The sequence below is a fragment of the Chiloscyllium plagiosum genome, unplaced genomic scaffold (assembly GCF_037043375.1).
Source record: "Chiloscyllium plagiosum isolate Xiang-an unplaced genomic scaffold, Cpla_swu_hap1 HiC_scaffold_18, whole genome shotgun sequence".
NCBI lineage: Eukaryota > Metazoa > Chordata > Chondrichthyes > Orectolobiformes > Hemiscylliidae > Chiloscyllium > Chiloscyllium plagiosum.
This window is the reverse complement of record NW_028270156.1, coordinates 60,062,449-60,082,289: the sequence shown is the minus strand read 5'-3', so window position 1 is coordinate 60,082,289 and position 19,841 is coordinate 60,062,449. Positions and strand designations below refer to the sequence as shown.

The 19,841-nt window shown below is 42.0% G+C and overlaps 1 protein-coding gene across 3 annotated transcripts in view; it reads left to right on the top strand.

Moving 5' to 3' along the window:
• LOC122557930 (mitochondrial glutamate carrier 1-like) overlaps positions 1-19,841 on the top strand; it is a 141,416-nt gene that overhangs the window by 80,925 nt on the left and 40,650 nt on the right. For 2 of the 3 annotated variants that reach the window (XM_043706156.2, XM_087996716.1), the window contains exon 5: positions 1,801-1,856. In XM_043706156.2, the coding sequence (XP_043562091.1) occupies positions 1,801-1,856 (56 nt within the window). Of the gene's footprint in view, positions 1-1,800; positions 1,857-14,702; positions 14,750-19,841 lie in introns of all 3 variants that reach the window. The other variant, XM_043706159.2, reaches the window with a different exon arrangement.

Here is a 19,841-nt window from a genome sequence, read left to right as displayed (position 1 = left end):
CATGATAGACCATAACTTTTACACTTGCAGTTTCTTTACAGTGGTGGTCAATCACTGAACATATTCAGAGGAGGCTTATAAAGCTAAGAATACTACGAGTTCTAAATGATCTGAAAATGATGCTGGTGCTGTAGAATGGTATGCTGTGGTTTAATCATTTTAGCTTTGCTTGTTCAGTAGAGGTGCCTAATCCAAATTTAGAAACTTGCCAAGTGGAGCGAGCCTGGGAAATTGTCCTTGTCGTCTTTTCTTCAATGTTTTTTCCTTATTCCTCTACTTCCCATTTCCTTGGTGTCAGCCTTAAAGTGGTTGATAGTACTGTGTTGCAAGAGAAAACTATTGGCAGGTGTTAGTAAATATTTTTCAGTTTACAGCTTGTGATCTGTACATGCTTGTGTGCCAGAAGTCTTGATTTATTAATTTGTCCTTGACAATGGAGTTCAAGGGAGGGAGTGTGACTAAAGGCAATGACAGGCGTAATGAAAAGTTATTGTAAACGTCAGTGCTGATTATAGAACTGAAAAACTTTTGAGACTTGTTTATCTCACCAGTACAATCTATTGGTAACGTTGTTGACTGCTTCTGTAGTAGTAAAATGTTACAAACAATGTATCATCCTAACAGAAAGGTGTTCAATACAGTTGCTTCAGAAGATGAGAGTTGGGTATGAGGTGCACAGAAACAGGCTGCAGCCTTACAGAGCAAAGGATACCACAGGTTCTGAGTGATCTGAAAATGATGATGATGGTGTCCTAGAATGGTAAGCAGTGGTTTGATCAGTTTAGCTGTGCCAGTTCATTAGCGGTGCCTAATTCAAATTAGAAATTCGCCCAGTGGAGAGAGCCTGGGAGAAATCAGAAGAGCCACTGTCCAGGTTTTTTGGTCAGCAAAGTTGGAGGCAGAATAGGTCAACGCACTGCCCCTTGATCAGAAAATGAAGTGAGGAGTGGGAACACGTCCGGGGAGAATTGAGAAGGGGATACTTCCTTTGGCCAACAATTGCAATGCACCAGATGCTCTTGCGCAATTGAGTGACAAAGAGAAGCCAGCTTGAAACAAATACTGAAAGAATCAATTAATAAAAAGCTGAAGAAGTCATAATGACATACTGGTCACTTAACCAGAATTGATTAATCACACGCTTGGAGCTCTCCTTTCCAGGTGGTTACATTGTTAATGATAAAATCTTTCTCCAATATGTAAAGTTTAATCTGTGCATCACCTGTAGTGAAATAATTAATGGAGAGTATGTTTTCAACATCATCACAAATACCACTCTGAGGAAATCTTTCAGTATGTGTCTTTTGGTGCAGTTGATTATAAGAGTTACTGTAGGAGGTGCTAGACAATGTATTTTAAAGTGAACTAATATAGACCATATATTTTAAAATGAAGAAAGCATGTGTTTAGATTAGATTCCCTACAGTATGGAAACAGACCATTTGGCCCAACAAGACCACGCTGACCCTCTGAAGAGTAACACACCCATTCCCCTGCCCTATATTTACCCCTGACTAATGCACTTAATATACGGACAATTTTTGCATGGCCAATCCACCTGATCTGCACATTTTTGGATTTTGGGAGCAAACTGCAGCACCCGAAGGAAACCCACGCAAACACGGGGAGAATTTGCAAACTCCACACAGACAGTCTCCTGAGGCAGGAATCGAACCTGAGTTCCTGGTGCTGTGAGACAGCAGTGCTAACCACTGAGCCACCGTGCCGCCATTTCTTTTCCCTTTTTGCTTTTCTGCACTTGCTGAGGAGAAAGTTGTCAAATTCTTCATTTTATTTCAGGTCTGACTGCCTTATTAAGACAATCCGATCCGATGGCTATTTTGGGATGTATAGAGGTAGGTTTTTTTTTAAAAAATCCTGATTTTGTATTGATCGTTCTTAATTTGCATCTTTACTTGTGTTCATCAAGTTAGTAAGTGATTATTTTGTGTTTTGGCAGCCAATTCTGATATCTGTGCTGTGTTTGAAGTCAAACCTTGCCCCATTGTAGCTGTTCAGAAAATCATATGTCTCAGTTAAGCTGTCAGTAGGGAGTAGAGCAAAGGTTGGTTTCTAATCCGTTCCAATGCCTCAGTCATCTACACAACTTGGGATTTCACCTGTGCCCACTATTCATGTGAAATTCTTGACAGCAAACAGTGGCACACTGCAGGACACTAGGGGAGTCGCATTTGCACACAGCTTCTCTGGTGTCACCAGGTCAATAACTAACCTTTTATATTGTACCTCTAATTTGGAAAATTCCCTGAGGTGCTTCATAAGAGTGTAAAGAAAAATTCACTCGACTCTGATGGAAATAGCATCACGCTGAGAGATTTAATCTGGATTGTCCTCTGGGGTTGTTAGGCCCTTTTGCAGCTTCCAAAACACATACTGGACTCGTGAGCGACTTTTTCCAAGGTTTTGTTTATTTTGAGCAAACTGCGGCTCTGTATGGAGTTTGAACTACAATCTGGTGCAGAGGGTAGGCTGCTTAGAATGTCTGCTTTGGTTCTTGGATTCAAGGTCTCCACATTATTCTTGCCCCCCCCTCCACAAAGAGCCTCACTCCACTCCAACCTCCATTGCTCCTCATGTTATCTGTAATCTGTCATACTCCCCATTCACCCATGTACCACATCCACTGCATATAATTCTGAGGAGTCATGCACTATCAATGGTTGCAGGTGGAGTAAAAATAGCCTGTCACAATCTAATAAAGTTCTCATTCAAATGTCTGTCGTTGATCCGACAAGCACGCTGTAGTCCCAGAGCGGAGGAAGAAAATCTGAAGTAACGACTAAGTTGTTCAAATAAGCAATGAAGCCATATTATATTGTGAATTTTTTTTTTAAAATGTCAGTCACTCCCTTAAATAGCTATGTCATTGGTGGAACTAAGTTGTGGAACTTGACCATGTACACTCAAAAAGGGAGAGCTGTCAAAACATTTGCTTTCTGCTCCACATTCTACTGAAATTGAAAGAACAGAAGGTTTTAGTTTCAATGGAAATTGTCAGTCAATGGAGTGGGACAGGTGGTTATGTTAATTTTGTAAAATGTTCAGTAGCCAGGCAACTACTTTCCAAAGGAAAAGATATCTGTATGTTTAAAACTGTGTGTAAAACATGGCAGGAGTGTTTGTCAGTGCATTTTATACAGTTTTGAACATCTGGCACTTTCTCTGTTAGAAATCTATCATGTGCATGTCAACATTTGTGCAGTGCTATTGTCAGCGTACTTTTGCAGGATCGAAACCAACACTTTTGCACTACATTACAGCATCCAATGGTGATGTCTAATAGGCAAATGTTAAATGCTCTATCAGAATGTTCCAGATTTCTCAGCAGGCTCCCTGTAGTTGTTATGAGATCTCCAAGAAGGTGCATTTTATTGGGCTTCCAAAACGCAGACCAGCATTTGAAAATGGCACAGGGAAGAAATTCAAATTATTTACAAGTGTCACAATAACAGCCCTGATCTGTGAAAAGATACGTGCGGTTTGCACCCACTACCTTTCTAGCCTGCAGAAAGGCCTGATGAAAACAGCATGTCACCAGGAAGGGAGAGGAAGCTCTCTCTTGGCAGCCAAGAAAAATCTCAATTTAAAATAAGATGCAGGTTTGCGCCTCTATCTGATGGCGGGTCTGAACTCTTGTGTAAAAATTGAAGAAATTCCTCAGGGTGATAATTTGGAAAGGAATGACCTAATGCAAAATATCTTGCTAATTTTCTTGTACAGTTGCTTATTAGCCCTAACATTTTTGTCAGCATAGATGAACTGGGTTGATATAATGTATCCTTGCCAGTGCATGGCAGGCTCCAGGATGGATTGTTCAAACAGCTGTCATATGTCAATCATGCTTAACTCCCAAGGGAATTTGATTTGAAGTTGCAGCATTCCAGTAAACCCAAGAGTCTGTTTTCCCATATACGCCTGAGTTCACTGGGACACATTCTAGTTGAACGGAGGGCTGCTACTGAGGGTGCCATGCCCAGAAAAGTGTTCCAAAACATGCGGCAGGAATACATTGATGGAATGAATGTTGTCAGCAAAGCCCCAGAAGACTTGCATCCAATGAAAATGAAGGTGGCAGCTGCTACAATAAAGCTACCCATCAAAAATCTCAAACTTAATTGTTTCAGCACGGAAAATGCAAAACAAGTTTCATGATTTTTCTGTGACTGTAACCTGGTGTGTTGTCAACTCATTGATGTCTCTGAAAGTGTGAAGTAATAGCTTGGTCCAACACCCCTCTGGTGTCCAGCTTAATAAAACCTTTCTCTCCATTCTACACATACCCATGAAGTTATGGCCCAAGCATCTCGAACATTGTTTTCTTTCAGCTGTCAACCATTTGCATCTGAAATCTTCCAGGTTATGTTCTTGGTCCCTCCAATTCCTTGTCACCATACTGCCAACAATTGCCAGTATCATCTGGTGATAATGGATTAGGTTCTACAAGTATATTATGATTTAATGCTGTACCTCTGCAGCACCTCTGTTATCAGACTGTCCGTCTGATATCTAGTATGTAACAAACTGATGTTTCCACCAGCTAGAAGTGGGAAAGATTCACGGCCCCAGACAAATGTCCATAACCTTGCTGTTTAGCGTTGATTTTGGCTTCCTTTCTGGTTGCTGTCCTTAAATGCTTAAAACATCTTATTTCTTGTTTTCATTCTTCCATGGACTGAATGTTTTCTAGTAAGGATGGCATTTCTGGATCATCCCTGATCGCATCGCAAAGGTGGTGGTGAATTGCCTCCTTGAACTGTTGCAGGGCATCGGGTGTAAATATGCCCATAACAGTGTTAGGGCCATGATTTTGACTCTGCCAGTGAAGGAACAATGATATAGTTCCAAGTGAGGATGATTTGCAGTTTGGCAGTGAATGTAGAACGGTGTTATTCCCATGCATTTGCTGTCTTCTCCTTCTCAGTGTAGACGTTACTGGGTTGAGAGGTGGGCACACTGCTGCTGCGGTGTGTTGGTAGTGGAGGGAGTAGTTATTTAAGGTGGCAGATAGAGTGCCAGTCAAGTGCTCGACTTTGTCTTGGAAAGTGTTGTAGGAGCTGCATTCATTCCGTAAAGTAGAGAGTATTCAAGTACACTTCTGACTTGTGTTTATAGATGGAGGACAGGAGATGAGTTACTTCCCACAGAATTTGCAGCCTCAGTTCTGCTCTTGTAGTTAAATGTTAAAGCTGACCTTCTGATCCCCTTAAGCTTTGACACAAGCACTGCTTACTTTTAGCTCTCTCCTATGTCCCTACCTCAGTTCATTTGCTGATGACACCCAGATTAATTTCTTCTGTCAGTATACTCTTCCAGTATTGGTGTTGACAAGTTCTTGAAGTCTACCCTCTATAAGCCACAACTCATTCAAATCTCTGCTGCTCATTATCATGGTCTACATTAGTTCTGTCCCTGCATCATCTCACTCCTTACCAACCCAGACTAGCAGCTGGTTTCCAGTCTCAAATTTCAAGTCTTCACGCTGTGTATAGATCAGTCATGGTCTTGAAGCTTCCCTTTTCTGTAATCTCTAATAACCTGTACTTTTGAATGTTTACCATTAATGATCTTGCTATAACAGTGCACAAACATCATTTGTAACTTGCCATTTAAACTGTTTTTGTATTGAAATCTTTGAAGAATATATGTTAAATCTTTCAAATACGTGTTCTACACGTGGACTTTATGATCTATTCCTGAGTGTCATGACATATATACTTAAAATTTGCATCATTTCAAAGCTTCTTTGCTAATAGCAAGATGAAGCATAGACAAAACAGTGCAGATTTTGTATTGGAAGGATGCATTGCAATTTCAATTTCTTGACTTCCTTGAAAGGACTTTGCTGAATAACGTCAGAGCCTATGGCATAGTGGAATGGAGAAGTTGGAAGAGTTCATCAATCTTTGGCTAGTGCTTATGATCCCTTCTGGACACACTCATTTATGGAATATACACAAACCCAAAGCCATCACACATGTCATGTGACTGTGTGAAGACTGCTAATAAGCTGTTTGCAATATGTGTTTTGTCAAGCCTATTAGAAGTTAAAAAGACCAAGACCAAACCATCACATCCTACATTATTTCAGACCTGACTGTCTCAAGTTCAAGCACAGCTGCAGTACATGCATAAGGTCGTAGCAGAGGAACAGGAACTTAGTAGTTGGAACTGTACCTCAATTCTATCCTTAAACAGACCTATCGGGAATTTGCCTCCTCAGTGTCTGCTTTTGAGTCACCCTTTGAACATTGCCTACAAAAATCACTTGAGTCTGTCTGTAGTTGCAAGTTTTGACTGGCAAGTTGGAAGAGTTCATTAGTGACCTTTCTGTAGTCTTGCTAGAAATAAAGTTTTACTGGAGGCAGTCTATTTTGTCATGTGAGCCAACTTCACTGGAATCTGCAGCTTTTCCTCTCATGCCATGATTTCAAATGAGTGATTGTGTTTCTCTTGAATTTCCTCACTGCTGCTACAGAGACCTTGGATTGGAATCTTATGACTTCATTGTGCAACTAAATCAGACCATAAGGCACCAATGAGATTTGTGTTCTTCTTAATTATGTTTGCTCTTACACATATCATTGAGCGTGCAGATGTATGAACATTCCAGCATCAACACATGGTTGAAGTAGGCACAGTTAAATCTGAAGTCTCTTAAAACAATGGGAGAAAGTGAGCACTGCAGATGGTGGAGATCAGAGTCGAAGGATGTGGTGCTGGAAAAGCACAGCCGGTCAGGCAGCGTCTGAGGAACAGGAGAGTCGATATTTCGAACACAAGTTCTTCATCAGGAATGCGGATTCCTGATGAAAAGCTTATGCTTGCAACGTCGATTCTCCTGCTCCTCTGATGCAACCTGATCAGCTGTGCTTTTCCAGCTCCACTCACTTCGTCTCTTAAGACAGTGACAACCCGATTCCCTTTTATAAGCGATAGCACATGTGTCTCATACACAAACCTGACAAACACAGTCACCATGCCATGGAAGTTTTGAGTTTTTAAAAAAAAATTTTGTTCACAATGTATCTTTGTGGCTTACTTGGCCAGCATTGATTTCCCATCTTTAATTAGCCTTATGAATTTGAGCTGATTTCTTGAACAATTGAGGTGCATTGGTTATAGGCGAGTTCATGTGTGCGCACACACACACACACACAGACACACACACACACATACGCGCATATATATATGTATATGTGTGTGTTTCTATATGTATTCACACATTCACACACATGTATACACGCACTCAGATGGAGTTTGAACCACAATACTGGAAAAAAAGGCGATATTGTCCCAAGTCAGGATGGTTTGATGTATGGTGGGAAATTTGCAGTTAATGGTGTTATGAAGTATCTGCTGCCTTGGTCTTTTTAGGTAGGTTTGAAAGGTGCTGTTGAAGGAGCCGAAATGAGTTGCTGCTTGGCACCTTGTGATGGTGCATTTTGCTGCTGATGTATTGGTGGTGGAGGGACAAAACTATGATTATATGATCAGAGATAGCATTTATCTGAATGATTTGTATTCTGGATTGAGGAGTGTGGCGAGTTGAAATTTGCAGGGTTTAGTCTTTTTCAACAAATGACTTTGAAAAAAGGATATTAGTAGCTCCATCTCTGGTTTCATGGATAGTTGAAAATAGGAGTGTTTCATAAAGTAAATGATGGGGTCTTGGAGTGTCTGCAGAGATAACTGATCAATCATCAGGTGCCGATAGTTTTTTTAAAAAACTGTTGAAAGCCTTACACAGTAAATATGGAAATATCGACAAGGTGTGTTTGAGACTTGCGGAAAGGTCTAAAAACATCCAAATCTTGCTCAGCTTCCAGGATGTTAAGTTGCACAGGATCTGGATCAGAGTGGGAAACATCAAGCATATTAGGGAGGAGAAGGGGAGAGTGTGTGGGACCCATATTAGGGAGGAGAAGGGGAGTGTGTGTGTGTGTGACAGAGACACCCATATTAGAGTAGGAGAAACTTCGAGGACACCAGGGAGGGAAAAAGAGCAGCCCTCGGTAATCCTGTAGGATCCAATCCCAGTGCTCGACCAACCCAGTCATTGGATTAATTACGTGCTCCACCAGCACTATGTATTAGTTGGTGTGCAACAACCACTCTAAGTAAAAGAACCACGTGTAGAGACTGTCAAAATAAAATTTGGGACCTAGATCAGGGCCCTCTTGGACAACAGGGATAAAATGAGGACTGCAGATGCTGGAGATCAGAGCTGAAAATGTGTTGCTGGAAAAGTGCAGCAGGTCAGGCAGCATCCAAGGAGCAGGAGAATCAACGTTTCGGGCATGAGACCTTCTTCAGGTAGATTCCTGAAGCGGTCTTTGAAGACGATGCTCTCCACCGCAATTTCTCCTCAGCCGTGGTTGACGATGCTCTCCATCGCATCTCCTCCACTTTCCGCTCCTCCGCCCTTGAACCCCGCCCCTCCAATCGCCACCAGGACAGAGCCCCACTGGTCCTCACCTACCACCCCACCAACCTCCAGATACATCGTATCATCCTTCGTCATTTCCGCAACCTCCAGACAGACCCCACCACCAAGGATATCTTTCCCTCTCCTCCTCTATCAGCGTTCCGGAAAGACCACTCCCTCCGCGACTCCCTCGTCAGGTCCACACCCCCCACCAACCCATCCTCCATTCCCGGCACCTTCCCCTGCAACCGCAAGAAATGCAAAACTTGCGCCCACACCTCCCCCCTCACTTCCCTCCAAGGCCCCAAGGGAGCCTTCCATATCCGTCACAAATTCACCTGCACCTCCACACACATCATTTACTGCATCTGCTGCACCTGATGTGGCCTCCTCTATATTGGGGAGACAGGCCGCCTACTTGCGGAACATTGCAGAGAACACCTCTGGGACACCTGCACCAACCAACCCAACATGCAGGACCTTGGCCGCCTCCATCGCAAGACCATGGTAACACGACGCCTGGAGGAAGAGCGCCTCATCTTCCGCCTAGAAACCCTCCAACCACAAGGGATGAATGCAGATTTCTCCAGCTTCCTCATTTCCCCTCCCCCCACCTTATCTCAGTCCAAACCCTCGGACTCAGCACCGCCTTCTTGACCTGCAATCTTCTTCCCGACCCCCTCTGCCCCCTCTCCGGCCTATCACCCTCACCTTAACCTCCTTCCACCTATCGCATTCCCAACGCCCCTCCCTGCCTTTTATCTTAGCCTGCTTGGCACTCCTTCCTCATTTCTGAAGAAGGGCTTATGCCCGAAACATCGATTCTCCTGCTCCATGGATGCTGCCTGACCTGCAGCACTTTTCCAGCAACACATTTTTCAGCTCTCATTTCCTAATCTGGCCTGCTTTCTGCTTCAGTCACCATCCACAAGCAGCAGTGGCAGCCGAAGTGCTGCTGCAGGCACTTCAACATTGATTGACTCCAGTGCACTCGATGACTGGAAATCACAGAACGTCCGCATTGCCTGGTTTGTCCTTCAATCTATCGTAAACAGCACCCGGAAAGAATTTAGGATTTATCTGCCAGGAAACGTCAAGACAGGTTTGATGAAAGTGAACTGGAGATTGAGGTACTATTAAATCACAAGTGCAAAACATACCTGAACTGGGATCGACATCTTGGGGAAGCAAAGCAGGCCGAGAGGCAAATGAGACCATGGTCCAACAAAAAAATTCAATGGCTGAAGGAACAAATGTTCAACAGAATGAGCACAGGATTACAACAACCTACCCACAATCATAACACACATTAATTCTTTTAAGCAGTCAAGATTGTTTTCAGTTCCAGCATCTGAGGACGTATCAAACCAAGACCTGAGAATAGAATGGCATTCCTCAAGGACCGAGAGCCAGTGGGTGATTGTTGCAAGGACTATTTTTTTGAGGATCTCCTGAACTGAAACTTAGTCTGTGATGTGTGTTATCTTGACCACATCCCACGGTGTGCTACCATGTTGGTGATGAAATGCAACATTGCTTCTGATGTGCCAACTCTTAAGGAACAAAGTGTTTGATGACGAAGATCTCCAACCTTGAACACCAACCTCATGGTCGTCAGGGCAGCAGAGTTACCAGCCTGCCTCTAGGTGTCAGACTCTCAGGAGATGTATAGCACATACCTCAAGAAATATCACACATAATTCCTTCGCAAAATCCTGCAAATCCACTGGCAAGACTGGTGTTCTCATCAGTGTCCTCTCTCAGGCAAACATACAGCCATAGAGATGTACAGCACGAAACCAGACCCGTCCTGCCGATCAGATATCCCAACGCATCGAATTCAATACACGTCGTGGGAAAAAAAAGGTCTCATTCCTGATGAAGGGCTCCTGCCCGAACATAGGTTTTCCTGCTCCTCGGATGCTGCCTGACCTGCTGTGCTTTTCCAGCACCACTCTAATCTTAATCTGATTGCCAGCAGCTGCAGTCCTCACTTTCGCCTAGATATCCCAACACAATCTAGTCCCACCTGCCAGCACCTGGCCCATATCCCTCCAAACCCCCCTCCTTCATATATCTATCCATATGCCTTTTAAATATTGCAATTGTACTAGCCTCCATCACTTGGTCTGGCAGCTCATTCCATACATTTTTTTTCTGTGTGAAAAAATTGCCCCTTAGGTCCCTTTTATATCTTTCCCTTCTCACCTGAAATCTAAGCCCTCTAGTTCTGGACTTCCCCAGGGAAAAGACTTTGTCGATTTATCCTATCCATCCATCTCCCAATAGCTCAAATCCTCCAAACCTGGCAACATTCTTGTAAATCTTTTCTGAACCTTTTCAAGTATCACAACATCCATCCGATAGGAAGGGGACCAGACATTTTTTAAAAACCCACCGACACCCACAGCTACCTGGATTACACCTCTTCCCATCCTACCACCTGCAAAAATGCCATCCCATATTCTCAATTCCTCCGCCTCCACCGTATCTGCTCCCAGGAGGACCAGTTCCATCACACAACACACCAGATGACCTCCTCCTTTAGACACCGCAATTTCCCTTCCCACGTGGTTAAAGATGCCCTCCAACGCATCTCGTCTACATCCCGCACCTCCGCCCTCAGACCCCACCCCTCCAACCATAACAAGGACAGAACTCTCCCTGGTGCTCACCTTCCACCCTACCAACCTTCGCATAAACCAAATCATCCGACATTTCCGCCACCTTCAAACGGACCCCACCCCTTTCCGCCTTCCGCAAAGACCATTCCCTCCATGACTATCTGGTCAGGTCCACACCCCCCCAACAACCCACCCTCCCATCCTGGCACCTTCCCCTGCCACTGCAGGAATTGCAAAACCTGTGCCCACACCTCCTCCCTCACCTCCATCCAAGCCCCTAAAGGAGCTTTCCACATCCATCAAAGTTTCACCTGCACATCCACCAATATCATTTATTGTATCCATTGCTCACGATGTGGTCTCCTTTACGTTGGGGAGACTGGATGCCTCCTCGCAAAGTGCCTTAGGGAACATCTTTGGGACACCCGCACCAATCAACCCCACTGCTCTGTGGCCCAATATTTCAACTGCCCCTCCCACTCTGCCGAGGACATGGAAGTCCTGGGCCTCCTTCGCTGCTCCCTCACCACTTGACACCTGGGGGAAGAACGCCTCATCTTCCGCCTCAGAACACTTCAACCCCAGGGCATCAATGTGGACTTCACCAGTTTCCTCATTTCCCCTTCCCCCACCTCACCCCAGTTCCAAACTTCCAGCTCAGCATTGTCCCCATGACTTGTCCTACCAGCCTATCTTCCTTTCCACTTATCCACTTCACCCTCCTCTGACTTATCACCTTCATCCCCACCCCCATTCACCTTTTGTACTCTATGCTACTTTCTCCCCACCCCACCCTCCTCTCATTTATCTCTCCACCCTGCAGGCATTCTGCCTCTATTCCTGATGAAGGGCTTTTGCCCGAAACATCGATTTTCCTGCTCCTCGGATGCTGCCTGAACTGCTGTGCTTTTCCAGCGATACTCTAATCCAGAATCTGGTTTCCAGTATCTGCAGTCATTGTTTTTACTGACCAGAATTGTACGCAATATTCTAAACTATGCCTTACCAATATGCCCAGTATCAAGGCACTAGTTATGATAGTTATGATCAATCAGCAGTGTTGATTGTACCACATCATTTGCATGCCTTGCACAAGACTTCTGAAATATGCTGTCTACTTTGAACTTCTTTATGATGAGCTATTATTTGCAGGGTCAAGGACATGCTTCAAGTATGTTATCAAATACTCCTCAAAAAGATGCAATCTCCCCACCAATGTGCGGGAATTGCTAGTCCAAGACTGGCAAACTTGGAGATCAAGCCAACTGTTTTGGATGTCTCCCTCAGCCTGCAATGGAGGACAAGTGGAAACAGCAGGAGAAATGTATGAAAACCTGAGCATACCACCCACCCACTTCAGGCACTACCTACTCCACTCATGCTTGGGCTTGTGGATCCATCTCCCTGCTGAGCCAAAGGAAACCATCCTCCATCATTACTCCCATAGTTTGCTGTAGCTTTCTTAAATAAGAAGCAGCTAAATTGTTTGTGAACATCACCTTAGTGCTATCTGATGAGTTTTGCATTCTAATTTGTAGCACTTGATACTCTTAAAATCTCATAAAATGATTTTCAAATCTTGCAATGGATTTCACAACAAAGGGATAAGATATACAACTACAAAGTATCGCATCCCAGTAAATGAGAACATTGACCAGGTGAGCAAGTAGAAATTTCAATAGATTGGCCATTAGCAAATCTTTTGCATCAAATTTCATTGGGCCGTTGTGCTTGTGCCCATTCTGTGAGAAGTCTGGTAAGCATTTAGATAACGTTATAAAATGGATGGAAATTTCCTGGTTCTGGCTGGTCCGTTCCAGCTGGCAATCTGGACAGAATTACGGTGGACATTAAACAGCAAGGAGACGTGTGTTTGTTTTATACTGAAGTTTTGTGTTCAGCTTTGTTTGTTTACTTGATGACTATCAAAATAGTTGCCTCCAGTTAAAGTTGAACCCAATGACATGTTTCTGTTTGCTAGTTGGCTGTAAAACTGTGTGAGCATCCTGCACTTATTGAAAATGTGAATTGAAGAGTCAACTATATTTTGTAGAAGTGTCACATGATAAAGATAGCAAGTTCCCCGTTTCCGTCTCTGTGGAGACAATCATGAATGAATTAATTCAGATCCTTTTATTCCAGGTCTGCCCATTTTGTTTTCCAATTTCGACCTGCAAATTACTCTGTACCTGCTATCCCCTCAGCACTACAAGGAATACACTGTGTAAGGGACCTTTTATTTTCAGTGAGTAACCAAGGTGAAGAACAAGCAGACATTGAGAAGATATGTGACATGTTGAGAATAGGTAATGATCAGGTTAGACTGTGCTATCCTGATATTTTTGAGAAAGATTGAGTAGAGTTTACACCAAGTGGGAATGAAATGTGGAAGAAGACTGTGGGTAAAAGGTGCATATCGAGCATGAAGGAAAGATAGATAGAAAGTTGATTGAAGTATTCACCAGCATTGTAAGATGAGTTTAAAGCAAAGAAGGCTGCAGCAACAGGAGAGGTTAGCGTTTAGAATTGAAATGGCTGCTTTATCAGATATCATCCTGTACCTAATGTCAAGGATAAATTGAATGCTGCAGTAATAGAGGAAACCAAGTTCTTAGACATTAAGTGTGACAATGCAATATAAAAACCTATAACATTGTATTATTTATAAAAATGTGTATATGTATTCCCTCCTGAGAGTACTGACTCGAGGTAATGTTTTTTGCTGGTATGTTGGAAGCTGAGAGGTGTCCTGATAGAATTGTATAAAATTCTGAGAGACATGGAGACAGTGGATAGTTGGAGTCTTTTTCACACAGTGGAAATGTCAAATACTATGGATATTTGTTTAATGTGAGGGGGGAAAAATTTCAAGGAATTGTGTGAGGTAAGTTTTTTTTACACAGAGGGTGGTAGGTAGCTGGGATGCTCTGCCAGGGGGAGGTGGTATAAGCAGAGGGGATAGCAGCGTTTCAGAGGCATTTAGAAACACAAACAGGCAGGAAATAGAGGGATACAGACCATGTACAAGCAGATGGTGTTAGTTTAGAATAGCATTATGTTAGGCATAGACATGATGGGCTGAAGGACCTGTTCCTATACTGTACTGTTGTATGTGACTCAGTTACAAAGAAATAAGGCACCCTTTTGCATATATTGTAAGCTGCCTAGTCCATAGATTTAACCACAAAGTCATGGGACACTTCACACACCAACCTATTCATATCTTTGCCCAATGAATGTATGCCTGTAACTTTCTAACAGCGATCACTTGCAAGTTTGATTCCTCCTCCCCATTTGCCTCCAGTCTCAACGCTGACATTAATCTCCTTGACTTCAGGTGAGTTTTGGTATTTCAGCACAGTTTGACCCTGAGCCGTCATAGTCTGTACCAGTCAGTGTTGTATTGAGAGGTGTCCTTTACCACATTTCATTTAGGCAAAATTTCTATATCAGTTAAATTATATTGAAATTAGTCATTGCTTATAATCATTTTTTGATGAAGTTTATGTTTCATTCCTTGTTAAAGGTACTTGAGTTTTTATATGATTATGCAGGTGGGAAATGTATGCAGAGTTATTAAAAAGGAAGTCGTCAATTGTAGATGTGAAAATACCTTATTTGTTTTCTTTCAGAGGACAAGAAAGTATGGGCACTCAAAAGACCAGTGCCACTTTTAATGGTATGGTAAATGCATATAATGAAAGACCTTGTTGCAATGTCCTATCTTGGGGGAAGAATGGCAGTATTGAATAAATGCTTTTTGTATGGTTTGGTGAAGGGACCATTTTGGAGCAGGGTTCATTTTCTTACTAACTGGGTGTTTTGCATGGAACTCACATTTTTCAAAGTTGTTGGTCTAAATGTTTCCAGCTTCTTTAAGCCTATGTCTGAAGTTTGCTTTTTTAAAAAATAAAATGGTACATCTCATGGAGTCGTGACATTTTGGACTTTGCATTGACTTTTTTTTTAATGCTTTTTTTTTGAAAGCAATCAATCATTCTTGGATAATGGGCAATGATGGTGATGTTCCATTTATTACCCACTCCAAGTTGTCTTGCATAGGTGGTGGGCTTTCTTCTCGTCCTACTGCAGCACATCCTTGTGATGAGCTTTTCTCTGCAATGGTGTGAGGGAGATCAGAATATTGACTTAATTGCTTTAACGGAGCAGTGATATATATCTTTATTGGAAACGGCTTGGAACATGACTTGGAAATGACATGTCAAATGGTCCAAGCTGACTAGCATCCCTGAATTGTTGAAGCATAAAAGCAAATTTTATTTGTACAAACCCAGAATTATGTAACCAGACCCAAGCAGATTAAATGATTCAAAATTTTTCAAGAGTTTTTTTCATGTTTTGTATTAGTCTAGTTAAATTGGGAATTGTTTTTCTTCAATCTAGAAAGACTGTCGTTAAAAACTGAAGTGTCAATTTTGTGGAAAAGAGGAATGGTTTAAAAATGATCAAATATGACATGCAATGTGATGGAGCTGATTGTGGGACATAACCTGAAGATTTTTTGTTAATGTTAGAGTGCACACCTCTTGTTTTAAGCTACTTTTTCTCTAGTCTGATATGTGGTCGGTCTGAAAACTAGTTACCAAACCTTTTAAAATCACTGTATTTGTTGCACTAACTTCTGAAAGACCTCCAGCAATGCCTCATCATCACACCACTTTAATTTATGTTCCTCCCAGAAGGGAAACAGAGTTTTCTCGAGTTGCTGCTGCGTTCAGGAATGTGCTGACATTTAAAATGGAACTTGGGTCCTGTATTTCCACATTAGTGAAGCCCCAATTTTTATTTGGCCCATTGTATAACTTGGAAATTAGCTAGACAATTTACTTAGCTGCAAACTGAACAAAGGAAACTTGAACAAATAATCTTGAAATCTATCATTTGTAATTCATGGTTGAATGTTGACTTCCAAATAATATTTTGTTCTTGCTCCTGTCAATGGTACTGAAATAGCCATTCATTACTGAGAGGCTAGCGGATGTTGCTAAAACTCTACAACATCGTGGCCAGCAAATAATCTGATTTCCATCATTTGCATGATTTGGTAATTCCACCAATGATTGATGACGGTGGTCTTTTCCTCCCATGAGCTTCTATTCTGTGTGATTTCCTTGTCCCATGCGTGCCCAACAGCAGGGAAATGTTAGGATCAGACTGCCCTCCTAACATCTGAGATACATGGTAATGTCCATACTTTTATTTTCCTTTTGGCATACACTAATCTGAGAGATACTAAGAACTCAGTAAACCAAGAGCTGGTTCAGTTTTTTTTACTTGTGAACAAAGGAGGACTCCCCAAACCAGTTACTACAGTGTTATGCATTAGAGAATTGCTACTTGCATAAGCACAACTAAAATGATGAAGAAGCTGATTAAATTTCACACCAGTAAATTCTAGTCAGAAAAGTTGAAAGATTCCATCTCTCCACAGTAGAATGCATCCTTCTCTAACAGTGTATAAGACACTAGCTCTTCAATTTCCAAGTCTCTACCATGTTGTTCCATGTCCAGCTATTAACACTTGTTTGCAGCTGAATGTTCATCCTATTATCTCATCTGCTATGAAGAATTTCCTGGAAGCACCACCCCTAAATTCACATGATATAGATGAGGCATCACGAGGCACTCCATGCCATAGGGCTTTGCAGCTCAAATGTCTTCAGTGACCATACTACCCTTACAAACTGATGATTTTTAAAAAGTTCCCATTCAGATCTCCACCTCAAAAATATTTTCCCTATCCTCTAAACATTGCCATTCTGAGTGGTATGTAATGCTGCTGCTGTGGAACGCTGTGTGTTAATTCCATTGTGTGGGACAGCAAGTTTCCTTCCCTGAAGGAGTTTACTGAACCGTTTGGATTATTACAGCAATCGGATAGCCTCAAGTTCATTTTTAATCGGTCTAGATATTTATCTGCTGATTTATTTCAAACTAAATTTAAATAATTTTTGTTAGAATGGGATTTGAGCTGATGTTCTCTACATTTTTAATTCTGCAAACACATTTGCTACCCAACTACAGCCTTCAGAGTGAAAGATGTAACAGATTTAAGACCAGTACATTTTTTGCTTTAAAACCGGAGTGCTTTTTTTTTTAAAAGAATAAAAATTCTAATGCGCTAAATTTGAAAGAGGATTACAGTTTTTTTGGATTCTTCATAATGAGTCACAATGCCTTGCTGTGCACTAGAGATTGCTTTGTCTATCCATCCTTGATGTTTTTGAAATGCGTCACCAGAATGCTGGGGCAACAAGTGGTGCGATGGTTAGCACTGCTGCCTTACAGTGCCAGGGACCCATGTTTGATTCCAGCCTTGGGTGACTCTGCAAATTCCACACACACGTCCTCTCCGTGTCTGCATGGGTTTCCTCTGAGTGCTCCAGTTTCCTCCCACAGCCCAAGGATGTGCAGATTACGCAGTTTGGCCATGGGAAATGCAGGGTTACAGGGATAGGATAGCGGGGTGGGATAATCTACAGAGGAGCAGTGTGGATGCAATGGGCCAAATGGCTTGCTTCCATACTGTAGGGATTCTATGATAGATTCTGTGAATGTTGTTCTTCAGTTCAGCAATCTGAAGTTAACAAACATTCTGGTTTTTAAACCTCTGTGAATATCGTAGCAGGCATAAGTTTACGATCAGTTTCTCTCACTCGCTGAGACCCATTTCCCACCAGTCCTATTTTTCCTGGACTCTCTGGTACAGCCAGCCTTTTCATTATCTTGCAATCTTTGTACAGGATCAATCACATTCCACCTTGTGAAGGCAGCAAGTGGAAGTCACACAGTTAATGGTGTCACCCAAAGCCATATTGAATCCAACTCCATCACAGTTATGAGCACACTATTTGTAGGTCCGAACTGCTCATTGTGCTTTTTTTTTAAAAAAAAATGCATTCCCATGTGATGCTACAGTTCTCCAAGCTTCCTGCTTATCTGCCACTGCTTCTTTTGGCAGTCAGTATAAATTAGTGTCTTCTGATTCTCAACCCTTTTGCCAATGGGAGCAATTACTCCCTCTCTACTCTGTCCAGATCCCTCATTATTTTGAATGCTTTTATCAAATTACAGGATCACCAAAGTATTATGGCACGAAAGGAGGCCATCCAGCCCATTGTGCCTTTTCAACATACCTTTGCAAATTACTTTATTACCTAAAATAATCATCCAATACTCTCCTGAATGCCTCAATTTTACCCACCTAGACCACACTTCCAGGTAGTTCACTCCATATCCTAACTACTTGCTGAGTGAAAAGGTTTTGCCTCACTTCAAACTTGCTATTGCATATCACTTTAAGTCTAAGTCTGCTTGTTTTTTTTTGTTGATGAGCAGGGACAGTTTATCCTTATCTACTTGATCCAGACTGCTTCTAGTTTTGAAAATCTCCATCACATCTCCTTTTAGCTTTTCTATCTTGAAGGAGAGCAATACAAATTCTTCATTCTATCCGCAGAATTAAAGTTTCTCGTCTCTGGAGCAATTCTTGTAAACTACTTCTAACCTTTCTGCAGTGTGTTCACATCCTTCTTGCAATGTGGTGTATGTAATGCTCCATCTGAGATGTGACAAGTTCTTTTTGCAAATTCAATATCACTGTCTTGCTGTTGTACTTTATGCCTCTACTATAATACCAATGATGCTGTATGTTTTATTTATTGCTCTCCCTACCAGCCCTGCCACATTAAATGATCTGTGCACATGAACACCGCTGTTCTTGTGCCCCTTTAGAATAGTATCCCCTGTTTTAAATGGTCTCTCAATGTTCTTTCCACCAAAATGCATGACGTTGCATTTCTCAACATAAAAACTCATCTTTCAGTTAATGTCCTTTTGAAGTTCCGCACTGTCCTCTTCACAGCTTACATTTTCTTCCAAGGTTTGTGTATCTACAAACATTTAGTTTATCCCCTGCACATCAAAATTCAGGTCATTAATATATATATCAGAAAAAGCAAGGGTCCCGATACTCAACCAATGGGGGGAGCTCCCTTTCAAACCTCCTTCCAGCCCATTACTCTATTTCCTGTCACTCAACTAATTTTGTGCATGTTGTTACTAACTGTTTATTTCATGACCAGAACCTTCCTCACAAGTCTGTTGTATTGCACTGTGTCCAATGCCTTCTGAAAATCCATATACATCGCATCAATAGCATTACCCTTACTGAGTCTTTCAGTTATGACCTCAAAAAGTCTAGCAAGTTACTTGAACATGATTTCCCCTTTACAAATCCATATTGACTCTTCCCCATCAACCTACCTTTCTCATGTAACCAGTAATTCTGTCCCGAATAATTATCTCTCTCAAAGCTTCCCCACTACTGAAGTTAAACTGACTGGTCCTCCAAACCATCTCTTTTCCAATGCGAACAGCCCTAGGTGCTTCTATCTATTTGCACAACGTTTCAAGTTATGTTTATAGTCTGAAACCAGGATCAGCCCAATTTGAACTGTGTTCTGGCCTATACACCTGTACGAGCCTCATAACGAAGTTCAGCAGCTCCAACAAAGAGTAACTTCAGTAATTTTAAGTGTCGCACTTAATTCTGCTTGGATTGAACAAAAAGTTGGAAAAGACTAAACTGAAATCTACATATATTCTGAACCAGATAACATTAAACCATAGGAGAGTTGAAACAATTTGCCTTGTTTAAGTAAACAATATTGAAGTCACATCCCTGCAGCTTTCCCTTGTGTTCATTGTTGTACTTGGCAGTTGGTAAAAGGAGGGAACTTGAAGAGCAA